The 16,806-nt window shown below is 42.7% G+C and overlaps 1 protein-coding gene across 9 annotated transcripts in view; it reads left to right on the top strand.

Annotated features, from left to right (window-relative positions):
- Window positions 1–16,806, top strand: part of NONO (non-POU domain containing octamer binding) — a 39,959-nt gene that overhangs the window by 10,793 nt on the left and 12,360 nt on the right. For 3 of the 9 annotated variants that reach the window (XM_038416227.2, XM_038416230.1, XM_038416226.2), the window contains exons 6-11: window positions 290–486; window positions 1,788–1,872; window positions 2,672–2,774; window positions 5,187–5,229; window positions 6,001–6,110; window positions 9,637–10,634. In XM_038416227.2, coding sequence (XP_038272155.1) covers window positions 290–486; window positions 1,788–1,872; window positions 2,672–2,774; window positions 5,187–5,229; window positions 6,001–6,110; window positions 9,637–9,774 — 676 coding nt within the window. In that variant the 3' untranslated portion in view covers window positions 9,775–10,634. The other 6 variants (XM_043492854.1, XM_043492856.1, XM_043492855.1 and 3 more) reach the window with 2 other exon arrangements.

Here is a 16,806-nt window from a genome sequence, read left to right on the forward strand (position 1 = left end):
GAATTGGACAGGTCTTTTCTGGGGAGATGACATGCCAATGCTTCAGATAGGGTCCTCTGCTGGAAAACGGGAAGATGCAGAAAGAGCAGCTTCCCATTTATTGCAGAGAGAATTCTATTTCTTTGTCAGGCTGACAAGATGGCAGCTTCTTGGATAAGATATTCTAAGTGTGTTGCTGATCTCTCCCCTTTGTAGGTGTTAATTAGAATCTCTCATATTTCATTTGTATGAATCTTTATTTTCCACATTGGCTTTGCTCAAGTTTTCTTGTCTCCCTCTCCTCCCTCAGGGAGCGTGAACAGCCTCCTAGGTTTGCACAGCCTGGCTCTTTTGAGTATGAGTATGCCATGCGCTGGAAGGCTCTAATAGAAATGGAAAAGCAGCAGCAAGAACAGGTGGACCGCAACATCAAGGAAGCAAGAGAGAAGCTGGAAATGGAGATGGAAGCAGCTCGCCATGAGCATCAAGTTATGCTCATGAGGCAAGGTGAGAGCCAACATCATCAAAGACCACTCTTACGATTTCTTCTTAAAACTGGGAGCGTCTAGCACAATAACCTGACCAGTGTTGGCTGAAGATGGGCCTGGGGATGGATGTCTGATTGACAGCTTGCCAGACAGTCGTTGTCTAAATGGATCTGCTGTACAGTATAACAAGCTTCTGTTCTGCTGTCTTCTGTAGGATGGCAGCTATGGAGACTTAGTTGGTCATACACTTGATGACATTTCTTTGTGTATGTTTGTAAAGCAATAACTTGTGAATGCTGCATCTGATAAATTTCAAAATCCCAGGGAATGTCCTAGGTATCAGTGGTCAGAACCCTACTGATTTTGGGGAAATTGGAAAAGTGAAATATGGGGAACACAGAGCCCTTACTATCTGTTTAGCAGAACCACAGCTTCAAGCACTTCTGCAATTGTTCATAGATTAGATTGGTTGAATGGCACTCATTCATACTTTCCAGTATAACCAAATATTTGTGTCTCATCTCTGCGTGCCGTTCCAGTAGAGTTTAACATGTTGACAGCCTGAATGACTTATCTCCCAGACAAATAATAAGGGGGGAGAAGGAAAATTGAAGCATGCACACAGTCCATGGAATAGGAGATGCACAGAACCCTGGCAGTCTAGGAAAAATTGTGGAATCCTGGTATGGCGTAGGTGGAAACGCAGACCCAGCAAGGGGGAGGGGAGAAAATGAGAGGAAGACAGCGCCTGGCATAGGGGGAACTAGGGGCACACAGGATTCCCACCATAGAGAGATTTGGGGACCATAGTATGAGGGCGCACAGAACTCCTGTCGTGGGGAAAACGGAGGACATGGAGGGAAGTGGAAATGGCGTGCACACAGAGCTGCTGGCATGGGAGGAGAATGGGTGCCCCTGCTATGGAAGGAGAAGAAATGGGGAACTTCTTGCAGGGAGGGAATATGGGACCCTGGTTTGGGGGAAGGAAGGAATGGGGGGGCCCACACAGAACCCCATCATGAAGGAAGGAGTGCAGGCAGTTGCATGGAGTCACTAAAATAAAGGGGGATGTAAGGGTAGCACCCAGGGACCTTGTGGGGGAGGGTGGAGGAATGCAAGGAGCCCCTGGTGTGCACAATGAGCTCAGGCTAGAAAAACTACAAAGGTGCAACACCCCTGGTGTGGAAACTAACTGGTAAGTTGAGGTTCAGGTAGGGATTCATGGAAGTGGGGGGAGGTAATGTTAGTCTGGTCACCTAGCAGCCTGCAGAGGGAATGCCAATTGGCCCAGTGATTGGCTTCTACTGTCATCTCTTCCAGATTTAATGAGACGCCAGGAAGAACTAAGGAGAATGGAGGAACTGCATAACCAAGAAGTGCAGAAACGTAAACAGCTGGAGCTCAGGTAAAGGGAGGTGCTGGCCACTCATGTTGCTGTGAATTAAATGCATCCGCTTAGACTGGGGCTAGGGCATTATCCAGAGCAGTTGGACACACAATTTAACAATATAATTTCCAAACATTGTTGGGTCATCTTCATCCATAAGCAAAGTTTTTATAGTAGGTTTAGGGTGCAGTATTGTTTAGGGTGTTTGCCAGTGACCTTGAAGTACACTGACTAGTTCTTGTTTTTTCACTGATAGACTCAGGTTTGGATTCTTATTGCTTGGCTTTCAGATGTATGTACAAAAGCCAGGTGTCTTTGCAGCAACCCTGATTGCTCGAGTGCTGTAGGTGAAGAAAATCCTTTCCCTAGCCTCAACCTTTTCATTCTTCCTGTCACTTAAGGATCTATGAGAATCTCTCTCCTCTCTCAACTCCTTTATGGTCTTACTGCTTGGTTCTCAAGGTAATTCTGTAGGCCACCAGGAAGATCTTCAGACCAGCTCTTTGTATAGCACAGCTTGAGAACGACTTGGCTAATGTTTCCTGATTATGTATGGATAGCATTTGTTTCAAAGCGTAGCGTATTCTCTGACTGAGATTTTTTTCTAATAAGATCACTAGAATTGAAAGGGATTAGAAATAATAGAAGTTTTCATGAGTTCTAGAAATTCATCATATTCAAGGGCTTAATGCTGTACTTGTCTGGAAGAACAGTGTCATCTCTACCGCTGACAAATGTCTACTGTGTAGCACTTCACCTCTGTGATACAGAATCAGCTTATGTCGTGCTGAGTGACTCTGGAGGCCATTCCTTGCAGGCAGGAGGAAGAACGCAGGCGCCGTGAGGAGGAGATGAGACGGCAGCAGGAGGAGATGATGAGACGCCAGCAAGAGGGCTTTAAAGGGAATTTTGCTGATGCGGTATGAGTTCTACCTTTTGATTCATATGTGGCTTCTTTCAGAAGGATAGTTATCCAGATACAGGGCAGGATTTCTGTTGATAAGAATATGACTGGGCATATATTTTTCTCTAGAAGAGTACCTCGATATGGAGGTACAAGTAACACAATAAGATGGGGGTGGGACTGCGTTTTTACAAATCAATTTAATCTTGTTGAGGATCACAAACACTAAAATTAACCATACTTATGTTTATTGCATGGTCTCACTACAGGCAGAATTAAGATTGTTCGAGTGCCTTAACTGTGTGTTCCATTTTTTTTCTTTAATCTTTAATTTCAGGCGGGCTTGAGGGTGTTTTTAATGATTGGCTTTGAGATAATTACAACATCTCTAATGCAATTTACCCTATATTACTGGTATGTACTCTGTCATAACTTCATCCCATTTTAGTTTTGTCTGAGACTATACGTATGGAAATCCAGTTGTTCGTGGGAAGTCACTTTCCTGTTGCTGTCCATGTAGGACCACAGTGCGTCAGTCTTGCTTTGCAGCAGAGCACATGCTAACAGGTCCTATTCTTGGAGCAGTGATTGAAAATTTCCTTCATGAAGATCTCTGCAGAGCCCCACAAGGAGTCACGTGCCTGGACACACTAAAATTGGCCTGAAGACTGCTGCATCCTGTCTTGGCAGTTTATCTAAACATTGCTGAGTTTAGGGACCACTTTAGGCATGACAACGTGGTTGCCATTAAAAATCAGTACTTGTCAAGTTACCACACAATGATATTGGGTACTGCAGTTCCCCAATCGTTAGAATGGCAAACGTCTCTAATAACGGATTCCTTGATACCAGTAGCACTAGTTCTAAGGCCACATATTTCACAGTTCAGTAGGGCTAAAAACAACACTATTGGGAATTCACTCATTTCTAGCTCTGGCAGTTTGCAAGATCAGCTCTTGAAATCTCATTTCAGAAACCACCTTGCTTTTAATCTATTTTATTTCTGACGCTGTAACAGCTGCCACCTCGAACCATGGGAGCTAGAAATTGTAAACAGTGCCTTATACTAATAGCTTGGTATCTGCTTTCACATGGTGGAAAGCAGTGGTGTCATATATGGCAAGTGGACTGTATGCATCCCGGTTAAAGTATTTGTGGCCTACATGACATCCAGGTTTTTTTTGATGTTTCTATCCTTCATGGTTGTGAAGAATGCTTTCCAAATGTAAACAGCATGGCTGATGCAGTACTGTCTTCCTGAGGCTGCAAACAGTTTGAAACTGGGATTGTGAATTTCCTTGACCCACACTGATCTTGTTAATGTTGACTCTGAAGCCCAGTGATTACACACCAATGTTCTTTCACATTTATCTCCCCCTGTTCTTTTGTCATATCATTAGATGTAAGCTCCTTGGAGTAGAGACGGTCTCTATGGGATAAAAGAAAAGGAGTACTTGTGGCACCTTAGAGACTAACAAATTTATTATAAATGCTCTAATAAATTTGTTAGTCTCTAAGGTGCCACAAGTACTCCTTTTCTTTTTGCGAATACAGACTAACACGGCTGCTACTCTGAAACCTGTCTCTATGGGATGATCTCCATTTTTGAACTGCTTTAACTCCTTTTTTGTTTTTTTAGAAACTGATGCAGCCATCTAATATGGATTCACTTATACTGGTATAAAGGTGGCGTAACTGTATCCACACTAGAGGATATCCTGATTTATCTGTACAAAATCATCCCCTAACCAAAATAGTTAACTCCTGTACAGAAACTGTGTAGATTGGGCCAAAACTATGTGCCTAGTTCCCAGCACAACGGAGCCCTGATCGGGGCCTCTAAGTGCTACTGCAATTCAAATAATAAATAGCAGTCCTAGGCATACAAATGAAGGAAAACGAAACTGGTTCGCTGGTTCTTGTGAAGAAGTGGGACTGCTCTTGGGGTAAGGGGGCACTGCTGGCTTTGAAGCAGAACAGCTCCTTTTTGTGCTCACTAGCCTATGCTAATAGGAAAAGCATCTGTATTCCTTTTTTAAAGTATGCTGTTTCCTGACCTTGGTGAGGTAGTAGAGCGAATTTCACCTATTGTTAGCAGTAGTCTGAGCAGCCAACAATGTCAGATCTTTCTATCTAGGCGTCAGACATCTCTGTATACCAACACTTCAAATTTGTACAGTGCTTTTCTTCTGTTGGATGTTTTACAGTGCAGGTGGCTAACTATACTGCAGAATTACACCTTTAAATTGAGATCGTATTTGTTCAGCAGTGAATAGTGGGGTGGATGGTTCATTTTCCTTCGCAATTTTTCCTAGGGAATGACTTTTCTATCCAGTCTTCAATGATAAAGTCTACTGAAGCTCTCTGGGTTTAAGTTATATTACAGGATGTCTTAAACGATGTGGTGTGAAATAAGTCTCTCTTTCAGAGGGAGCCACCGGATATGCGCATGGGACAGATGGGCATGGGAGGTAAGAGCTGCCTGTGGTTATCTGTCTGCTCTGTTTCTCTGTGTGTTCAGTTCCCCTGTCTGCAGACACTTGACCTGCTCTTGGAGTGTTTCATTTTGCTAATTCCATATTTAGTGCACTTAAAACTTGCTGTAAATAACTTTCCAATGATGTCTGTTCTCAAGTTTATATAAAGTTTATTTAAAGCATGTGACAGTTCACAGCATGCAAAGGTGAGAAGTATTGGGTGGGATACAATAATGAAATTACTTTAGGTAGAAAGGTATGTCTGCAGAGGGCTTAGCTCAGTAAGCAGAAGTTTCAGGTGAAATTGTGGGTAGAGCCCAAATGGAATTAAGATTTCCCAAGGAGACTTTAGGAATAGGTAAAACATGCAGAGAGAGATGCTGAGCTCAGCAAACAAAAAGGTCGTGTGTCATACTTATTACCCATTGATTGTATTTCCATATTTCTAGTTCACAATTTGCAGTTTTAGGCTACTTGGGCAGAAATCGGAGGAAAAAAATGAGTATTGGATGGTTAATAGGTACTGAAATATGATTTTGATGGCCGTCAGCTATCTGTGCTTTTTGGATTGATTTGAGTTTTGAGTGCAAGGGTAGCTAGGCTTGGTTCACCATTGTATCTGATAAATGCAAGTCAGCCCGACTTGTTAGGACTCCCTCTCTGGGATAGAACACAGCAGGAAATTGGATAGGTTGTCTCACTACTGGGAGACATGTCCTCCAATTCTCTTGTCTGCCAGGAATATTCTTCATATCTCTCTTTCAGGTGCCATAGGCATGAACAATAGAGGAGCTATGGGTGCCACCACTGTCCCAGCCGGTGCACCTCCTGCAGCTGGTCCTGGAGCTATGATGCCTGATGGAGCCATGGGAATGGTAATGTATCTGCAGCATTATTTTTCTAGCTACTCTCTTTTGAATTCTTTTAAAGAGTACAGTGTGGGGCTAACTATGGAGACTCAGTTAGCAGTGGTTTCAGAGTAGCAGCCGTGTTAGTCTGTATTCGCAAAAAGAAAAGGAGTACTTATGGTACCTTAGAGACTAACGTTCATCTGATGAAGTGAGCTGTAGCTCACGAAAGCTTATGCTCAAATAAACTTGTTAGTCTCTAAGGTGCTACAAGTACTCCTTTTCTTTTTTGAGTTAGTAGTTTCTCTGTTGCTAAGGCTGAGATTTGCTTTACATCAAAGACCTGCTTTTTGGCCCCCTCTCAAATCCTCAGAGGTCAGTGTTCACATATGGTATGTGGCTAGCATGGAACTTGTTGCCCCAATCTGAGGTGACTCAGTCAGAATTCCTAATGCTTTTCTGTCATATTGTACCTCAAAAATAACTTGCCCTAAAATGTATTTGAAAGATCTCAGTGACAGTTTTTGTATGTGACAAATCTTTTACATGGGGAAAGGTATATTTGGGAAACTTCATTGAATTGGGGATCTGGGTTCTGGCAGACTATATGGTTCAAATTTTCAAGAGCTTTCTACCTACCAATTCCCATTGAGAACAGTGGAAAATCCCCCTAAAGTGAGAACAGTGTGGGTTGCTGAGCTCTTCTGAAAGTCTGACCATTAAAGGGCAAAGAATGACTGGAGACCTATGCTTGCTTATTTTTCCCTGCCTAAATGGTAGCTTTTCCTTGTAAAGAGCCTTCAAAATGAAAAACCATGGTTAATGGAGGCTTTTCGTTGTGACTCTTTTGAGATGGGGAGAAGAAAAACCCCGTCTTCCACTGATGTCATTCCTCTGAAGTGGATGCTGGGGAATTTTCGTTCTCTTCCCCACGTTTCCCTATAAGTGGGAATAAATGGAGGGATCATTGAGGCTTCAGAGCCCCTCATAGTTCTTTGACTTTTCTCCTCCCTACCTCTCCCTAATTGCCCTATAAAGTTTAGGAGCTCTTCAGGTATCCTGCTCCTTGCTTTCCAATCAGTATCGTTTTAAACAGTTTAAAAATGCAAAAACCCAAAGGAAATGTTGGATAAAAACTCTTAATGTTGAATATCTATCAGTACCAGAAGGTTAAAAATTCCATCAATTAGAAATCCAGAATTAAGGCTCTACTTAAAAGAAATCCGCATCCGAACTCTGCTCCAGCAACAAGGCCATAAGAAAAGCAAATAAGACAGTCGTCCATCTACACATTTTAGCAGTCACCACAAACGTGAATGCTTTACTCTGAATCAGGCAGTGGCTATACCAACTTTTGCCTTCATGTCCACACATAATGAAACCAGTCCATAAATTCACTTTGAATTCTAATTAAACAAATAGCGTACTAAATATAGCTATTCCTCCACTCTTAAGATTCACTGAACCACCAATTAGGCAGGTATAAGATTGGCGCTAATGTATCTACATATGCATACCACCTAGGCCAGATTATGAAATTACAGTACTTGTGTGGGGAAAAAAATGTGAGTTAGTGTGGTGAAAAAGCATCCTATTTAATATCAAACATGCATGTTTGAAACCATATATAAAACCAGTGCTTGTTAGTGCATATTTTTGATACATCATCTGCAAGTTGTATCAAGACAATATATTTGTCTAATAAGATAGCCACAGCCATTGTACGTGGACTGCTTAAAGCCCTTATAAAAATGATGCAAGGAACAAAGAAATGAAATCTAGGTTGCTGTAAAGCAGGGGTTCTCAAACTGGGAGTCAGGACCCCTCAGGATGTCGCGAGGTTATTACATGGGGAGTCGCAAGCTGTCAGCCTCCACCCCAAACCCCGCTTTGCCTCCAGCATTTATAATGGTGTTAAATATATATATAAAAGTGTTTCTAATTTATTGGGGGGGGGGGTCGCATTCACATAGCAAGCTTCTGAAAGTGGTCACCAGTACAAAAGTTTGAGAACCACTGCTGTAGAGGCAAAGTGAAGGTTGTTGCATGTTCACTTCAATTCTGAGCTTTCAAATGTTTCGGGGTTACTTTAGTTAACAAAGTTTGAGTAATTTAGTCTTAGGAAGGTAATGGGGTGGGAATGGTGATGACTCTTAAGAGGGTTAAACTAGATTAACTTGTAAAGAATCTGATTTTGATGATATCCAGTGATGGCTACAAGACTAATTTGACAGCTTCAGAACAGACCATGTCTTCTCTCCATATTTCTTTCCCATCTGCTCCACGGAGCTCTGCTCTTGCCTGAGGCACAGTATCACATCTGCAGCATGAGCATAGCAGCTATGTAAATATTTTGTGTCTAAAGTGTTCTGGGAATTTTGCATACCAAATAAGACACACTCTGCTTCAGAAAGCTTAGTCTAAGCTATAGGCTAGTGACCATTGGGAGAGGCAGGCCAGGGGGTGGGAGGGAGAGGACCAAGGTTACCAAAATAAAGTCATGCAGTTGCTCTAGTTGCTAATGTAGCATATATTATTATCTGAGACTTCTTCAGTTCTCTTGTGATAACATCAGTGTTTCAAATGGTGACAAAGTTTGTGTGGATAAAGGGGCAGGGATATTGGTGGATTGGATGATGCGGAGAGGATGGATTCAGTGAGGGGGAAATGTGAAAGGAGGGGAGTCCAGGCACACTGTTGAAAAGGAGGACAAATATTATCTCTGGTGAGTGGGGGGGGTGGGACTTCTAGGGGTCAGGAGGCTTTTACAGGCTGCTTTGGAAGCCAACCCTGTTTATATTGGCTCCATGTTAGTGCTGGGAGTTAGTGGAACCCTATGTCCCAGAGCAGCTGCTTGGTCTGATAAGGAGCAGATCCTGCACTGACCCATTCCTGGCACTGACAGTGGTTCCAGTCTTTCCCTCAAGTAGGGCCTCTTAGAACGTGGCCTTCAGGACAAGACCAAGGCTGTTCCAGACCCTTTCTTTTCTGCGTGGGAGAGTATAAGGCGGGCTGCCATTTTACTAACCCTAGTTGTGTGAAATCCTCAGCAACGTTGGCAGCATGTGTCAGGGTTCCAAACCCTTGATCACCCCCATTTGTAGTTTGAATGATTATTGGGTGTCCAGGAATGGTGTTCGATTTGGGGGAGTATGGTGGAATTGTGAAACTCTCAGGATCCCAGACTGCATTACTCAGCCCACTACAGGGCATTAGGCTACAGAGTTTGTGTGGCTATTTTTCAGGTATTCTTGGCCCTGAATTCTGTGGGGAAGCTGACTTTGTTCCTGTGGTACTTAGTTATCTGAGATCACATCCCTGTCAGTCCAGTCTGGGTTTGGGGCACTCCCCTCAGTAAATCTGGAATTAAGAGTTTACTCTGTATTCATAGAGTAGGGAAGATTCTGAACTCGCTGCTTTCCAGTTACTTAATGACTTGAGTTGGTAGTCACTTGGTTCTGCGGAATCCTGATCAGACCCAGATGGACTAGAATTGCTTCTAACTTAAGTCTTTTCTCCTTTCTGCCTCTTCTGCGCTCTCGCCCTGTACAAGACACCTCCACCGCCCACTGATCGCTTTGGCCAGGGCAGCGCAATGGAAGGACTTGGAGCTATGGGAGGAAACCCGCCTGGCTTCAACAGAGGAAATCCTGGGGGGGACTTTGGCCCTAACAAACGTCGTCGATACTAACAGGATTAAGCTACCCCTACCAGCCCCCCAAAGAGGAAAGGAATCTTGGCAGGCCACGTAGAGTTCTACTTGGGGGGTGACTCTTCATGGTAGTTTTAATTAGGGCCTGCTTTGGCAAAGCCACTCTAGGAAAAGGAGAGTGCAGTCTGACTGGTAAAGGTTTTAGTAAATTTAATATGGTGCATTCCTATAATTTCAATGTGAAAAGTGGATTCTGGGAGGCTTCAGTAACTGTGCAGTAAAAGTAAGACCTGATAGAACCCTGATGCCTTTACCATTCCATGTTTCCTACATGCAGCTGCAGTCCTGAGACTAACTAGTTACAATCTGAGTATTAGCATTCGTCCAGTACAGCTCCTTTGAGAGCACAGGCAAGTCTCTGGAGAACTAGAGCAGCACTTGGATCTTTTGCAGCCCTCAGCAGCTCTGTAAATTTATGTAGCTCCAAATGACCCATCATGTAGTGAAACCAGGAGGGTTTTATGTTTTTTAACTTGTAGTTTTTACTTTTTCCCTGGACCATTTATTTCTTTAAAGTAGTGGACCGTCATGTGCAGCCTGAATGGCTGGAAGGCTCTTGATTTGAATGGATCTTTGATATGTGTTGTACCGCTGTTTATTTTTACTGGTAGTAAAGTACAATCTATTGGACAAAGATACTGTATCTCATGCTGAAGACTTAACTGAAACTATTGTTTGTATAACCTTAATCTTGCCTGTCTATTGTGTAGAACTACTACAAGATTTTCGTTTAGTGTAAACTGTTTGAATACGAGCTGTAATCGTCCCACTAACAAGTTTGAGTTTGTCTGAGGAATGTTACAGGAATGCATTATTAAAGTGGATTTTAAGCCTTTTTTTATCTTGTGTGCAGTCTCTTCTATTCCTGAATAAAGCTTCTGAGTACATGCAGACTGAGGCACTAGAGCAAAATTGCATTGCTGTCCTCATCCACAATGTGCAGAAACTGTCTAACCCTTGAGAGCTCCAACAGCACTATCCTTGGCATAGATAGCATTTCATTTATAGAACTTTGAGTTGGTTGGAACCTGCCAATCTCAACTTCAGGAGCTGGGCTTGGAGAATTCACTGAAGTTTGTGCCTTGCAGATCTCTTCAGACTCTTCTGGTGAGGTAGAAATAGGAAGAGCAGAACTGCTATTCCTGCTTCCAACACAGAGCTAGTAGAAGCTTTTTCTCTTGTTAAAATGTGGTGGAAACTGGAAATATGAGTATTCTGAGATGCTGTAACCTGAAGTCTCAAGCTCCTTGCTCCGTTTTGCTGTCTGGGAAGCAAACAGGCTGCTTCAGCAAGGGATACTTTTTGCAGGGGAGAAGGTGAGTGGGCAACATGAGACCACGTGTAACTTGCCAGAGCTATTAAATGAGAAGGGAGATCGAATCAGGACAGTTCCAAATACCTAGCCCTAATGGGGGCAAGAGATTGAAACTGTATTGTCCCGAGTGCCAGTACACTGTTTGCAATGACTTTGCTTCAGTAGGTAGAAGCTTGAAATTGATCACCCTACTTACCCTGGGAATTCTGTGATTAGTTATGTTTCAGGGTATAAACCAGCCTCCATGAATGGGGTGGCTAGCAAGAAGCCTTTCCTGGATCAGGCTATTACATAAACACTGCTGCAGTGCTTCTTGCACCTTTCTCCAAAACACTTGGTACTGGACTAGATGGCCCTCTGAGCTGATCTAATATGACAATTCCCGTTTCTAACCATAGTAGAGAGAGTGGGTTCTGCAGCTACATCATGTGCTGCCAAGATGTTTTTATTGGAACTGATGCAGTAGTTTTGTCACTGGTTTCTTTTTGGGTTACCTTGGCTTGGTAGGTATTTGAGGTCCTGGATTGTTGTGTAGTTGAGTTTCCTGGAAAGCTGCCTAATCTTTCCTCTGCACCCTACTGTTGGGACAATAGGGTCATGTGTCTGAGTTACAGCTGATCTGTCCCACCTCTCTGCATAGAGCTGAAACAGGTAAAATGTGGCGTGATCAATACCTAGAATTTCTAACTTCACAATGTGTGTAGAAAGGCAAGATCAAATGTCTAGGTAATCTGATAACCTCTGCCATGCTGCCTCTCTGCTTTTTTGCCTGTTACTGAACTGCAGAAGCAGGAGAAAGATGTCTTAGGAAAACAGGGACTGCTCAAGTATTGGAGTCGGCTGTTGTGACCTTTCTCTTCACCACAGTAATAATGTAAGATAAGGGCTAGACTGGCTAACCTTTTTCTAAGAGTACAGGGACAAAAACAGGGTGTGAGAGAATGGCAGGGAAAGGGGGACTTAGCGCTGCATAAAGTTCATCTTACAAGCCAAAAGATGCATCCAGTGGCAGCTACGCAACTACAGGCCAAAACTCCTCTCTCTGATATGTATGTTTCTGAGATAGTTTTTTAGTCTGCTCCCCACCTTGCTTTAAAAGGCATTCAAATGAGAATAAAGCTATCTGAGACTTTTACAAGGGAACTGTCAGGAAAAATCAGTAACATGGGGTTGTTCTGCATGTCACTGAGCAGAAACTGCAGCAGAGAGCAGTTGTGGGATAATTTCCAAGGGTGCTGTGCATTAGGTGGGATATTAAGGACAGGATGACTTCAGAGCTCATGATGGATGCTGATGAAGTTTTTGTTTCGTTAGGGGTCTCTCTATTGCTGACAGCTCAGAATAGGAATGGTGGCTGGAGATGCTGCAGCTGGGCTTACACAGTTAACTTATGCTCAAAGAAATGGCTTTTAGTAAGAGGCCATCCAAGGAGCAGGACTTTAGAGAAGGATTTTTTTTGCTTCTGACAAGCCAAACTCAACCTGCATGCATAAGAACAGAGTATACTTTTCAATATTACTAGCAGATACATAATTGCAGACTTTGCAGATTGATAGATTCCAAGGCCAGAAGAGACCAATGTGATCTAGTATGACTTCCTGTGTAACACAGGCCCCAAAATAATTCCAAGACCAGAGCTTTTAGAAAAATATCCAACCTTGATTTTAAAATTGTTGGTGACAGAGAAGCCACTGTCACCCTTGGTAAATTGTTCCAGTGATTAATTACTGACATTGTCAAAAATGTACATCTTATTTCCAGTCTGAACTTGTCTGGCTTCAACTTCCAGCTATTGGATTGTTATACCTTTCCTTTCTAGACTGACGAGCACATTATCAAATATTTGTTCCCCATGCAGATATTTATACACTGTAATCAAGTCACTCCTTAACCTTCTCTTTGTTAAGCTAAGTAGACTGAGCTCCCTGAGTCTATTACTATAATGCATGTTTTCTAATCCTTAAATCATTCTCATGGCTATTCTCTAAACTCTCGCCAGTTTATCAATGTCTTTCTTGAATTGTGGACACCAGAACTGTATACAGTATTCCAGTATGCAGTACAGTTGTAGAGAGAGATTAGACAAGGTGGGTGAAGCAATATCTTTTATTGGACCAATTTCTGTGGGTGACCGAGACAATTTTTTGAGCCACACAAAGCTGTTCATGTCTTGGAAAGCAACAAAATGCAAGGTGGAACAGATTGTTTAGCATAAGTAGTTAGCACATATTGTAAGGGACCATTCAAGGTAGACTGGACCATTAACACCTCTGCAGTCATAGGACCAAAAGGGGCAGGGGGCTGGGTTAATGAGTTACAGAAAGTTGTAAGAAGCCATACATCCAGCATCTGTTCAATCCATGATTTTTAGTGTCTAGCTAAATAATAAATTTAAGCTCCCAGGCTTGTCTTTTGAAAGTGCTGTGTAGGTTTCCTTTCAGGATGAGGACTGGTACATCAGATATAGAGTGATCGCTTTGTGAAAAATGTTCACCTGCAGGTGATGGTATTTTTGTCTTTTTTTTTCAATTTCCTGTGTGAGTTCATTCCAGAGCATAGTGATAGCTACTGGGACAGTTCACTGGATGAGACATACCACATGTTTGATAGGCATGTGCAGTTGTATCAGTTTCAAATACAGAAGTAAAATAACTTCTCTACTCCTACTCGAGATTCCTCTGTTCAGGCATCCCAGGATGTCATTAGCTCTTTTATGGCCACAGTGTTCCACCATGACCCCCAAAGAATTTTCAGTCACTGCTTCCCAGGATAGAGTCCCCCGTTTTGTAAATATGGGTTACATTCTTTGTTCCTAGCTCTATGCAGTTGCACTTAGCCATATTAAAAAGCATATTGTTTGCTTGTGCCCAGTTTACCAAGTGATCCAGATTGCTGTGAATCAGTGACTTGTCCTCTTAATTACCATTTCCCCCAGTTTTTTGTCATCTACAAACTGAGTGGTGATTTTGTTTTCTTCCAGGTTGTTAATAAAAAATGTTAAATAGTGTTGGGTCAAGAACAAGTCTGGCAGGACCCCTCTAGAAACATCCGCTTCATGATGATTCCCCATTTCTAATTATATTTTGAGACCTATCAGTTAGCCAGTTTTAAATCCATTTAATGTGTGCTGTGTTAATTTTATATCATTCTACTTTTTTGATCAAAATGTTACCTAGTCAAACATGCTACAGAAGTCTTAAGTGTATGATGTCAGCACTACTACTTTTATCAACCAAATTTATAATCTCATTAAAAAAAAATCCAGTTAGCCTGACAGAATCTATTTTCCATACAACCATGTTGATTAGCATTAATTATTTTACACTCCTTTCTTTACTAATTGAGTACTGCATCAGCTGCTCCATTATCTTGCCTGCAATTGATGTCCGGCTGACAGACCTGTAATTACTTAGGTCATTCAGTTTATCCTTTTTAAATATTGATATAACACTTGCTTTCTTCCAGTCTTCTGGAGCTTCCCCCATGCTCAATATTAACAGTCCAGTGAGCCTCTCAGTCAGCTCTTTTTAAAAACTCTTGGATGCAAGTTATCTGGACCTGCTGATTTAAAAATGTCTAACCTTTAGTAGCTTCAGTTTACAATCTCCAGAGATACTAGTGGAATGGAAAAAAGAAAAGGAGTACTTGTGGCACCTTAGAGACTAACAGATTTATTTGAGCATAAGCTTTCGTGAGCTACAGCTCACTTCATCGGATGCTGTAGCTCACGAAAGCTTATGCTCAAATAAATCTGTTAGTCTCTAAGGTGCCACAAGTACTCCTTTTCTCATTGGAGTCTGTTTTTGAAGCTTTTGTGTTGCAAAATTGCCACCCTTAAGGCTTTCACTGAGTGGCCAGACAGGTTGAAGTGTTCTCCTACCAGTTTTTCAATGTTATGATTCCTGATGTCAGATGTGTGTCCATTTATTCTTTTGCGTAGAGACTGTCCGGTTTGGCCAATGTACATGGCAGAGGGGCATTGTTATTTAGAGCTAGTTAATTAAAGTATAACATGCTGAATCAGAAGGCTGAGGAGTCTGATTTCAAAAGATGTGGCTCATGCCCAGCAGTATTCCCAGTGTCAGATGCAAGTGCCAGATGTTTGGCATGTTTGGGAGAAGGGCATTCTCCCTCTAAATGTCTGATCTGCTCAACATTTGCCACAAGGGCAAAGAAGGACAGAATTGGCTCCAGGCAATTCCATTGCAAAAAGCACTGATGGCGGTGGCCAGTTCTCAGAGACCAGCTTCAACTCCGCCTCTAATCAAATGAGCCAGGGAAAAGTGAGTTTCCACTTCTGTGTAAGACACAGGATCCAAGAGAGCTTAGGGTCCGACAAAGAGAAGGTCTGGATCAGTGACAGGCTGTTTTTCCAGAGTTGTCCTGGTTCAGAGAGACTTTGTTGCAGTACTGAGGAAAAATGTGCAGCCCTCACTTGGGTCGGCCTCATTACAAAGAGCTACTTGGAGGGAGAAGGACTTACCAGGATAGAATCTCATAATGGAGCCAGGCTCCGATTGAAGATTTCAGTGCAGAGTTAGGAGTCATCCCTCTGTGGATCCAACAATATCCGATCCAGAGGATCCTGTCCTGAGGGTGAGCTCTAAGGATCCAATTAAGAGGACTGAAGGGGGTTTGCTAACTAGCATGCCACTGCATAGCATTACAGTTAAATCAGTAATTCGTCAGGCAACTCTGTTCGTGGCTCTGTTGACAGTTGAGCCAGTACTGCGTCTCAAGACACGTCACATGAGGTACTACACCCAGTCAGGCCGACTGCTTCTCCGAGAGTCAGCAAAGAACAGGAAAGGGTCAGGAGCCCTGTGCTGCTGTCGTCTTCTCCAGGGGTCCTGAAGAGGTCTTAGAAGAACTTCTCTCTGCTCTCCTTTTTCAAGAAGATTGTCTCTGTTCCCATCAGAGATGCAAATGGATTGGCGCCAGAAGAGTGATGCAGATTGCAGGTTAGAACCAGGAAAAAATTGTTATAATCAGTTCATTGCAGCCCCACGGGATCCATAGGCATAGAGGTATTTCCAGCCTGATCCATCAGTGGGGTTTTGACCCGAGTGGCAGGTACTTCCCTGGACAAAATATTCTGACTGGCCATTTCTGGCACCTTATCAGGAAGGACCAACATATGGGGTCAGACCTTCAGCAAGACAGTATGAGGAGGACCTTCAGTTGTCAGATCCAAGGGATAAGGACCAACCAATGCAGCTTACTCAGAACAAGTCACATATGGAAATAGGTGAAATATTATCCAAGGAGGAGGAACTGGAGCTGGAAGAGTCAGATTCAGAATTAATGGATATGCCTTCTCTGGATGAAAATGTGAGGGACTTCTCAGTATCATCACCAGCGGAAGATGCTGTAGACTTTCATAAGTTAGTATCTTGAATGTCGAAAACATTACATATTCCTTCTGTTAGAATGCGATGATTGCTCCACAACATCTTCAAAATTTGAGGGGCAATGACTAGTCAACAAGTCAGACTTCTCTTGTTAGAGGGATTGCTTCAATCAGCAAAGGCAGTCTGGAAAACTCCCTCAACCACTCTGCCTGTCTAAGAAGGCAGACAAATTATCAGTTCCCTCAAGAATGACTTGCTGTGTTTCATACTCATCCACCTCCTAATTTGTTGGTGTTTTGAAGTGGCACTTTATAGATTAAAAAGTGCCCAAGATCACTCTGCTCC

The sequence above is a fragment of the Dermochelys coriacea genome, chromosome 9 (genome assembly GCF_009764565.3).
Source record: "Dermochelys coriacea isolate rDerCor1 chromosome 9, rDerCor1.pri.v4, whole genome shotgun sequence".
Taxonomy (NCBI): Eukaryota; Metazoa; Chordata; order Testudines; family Dermochelyidae; genus Dermochelys; species Dermochelys coriacea.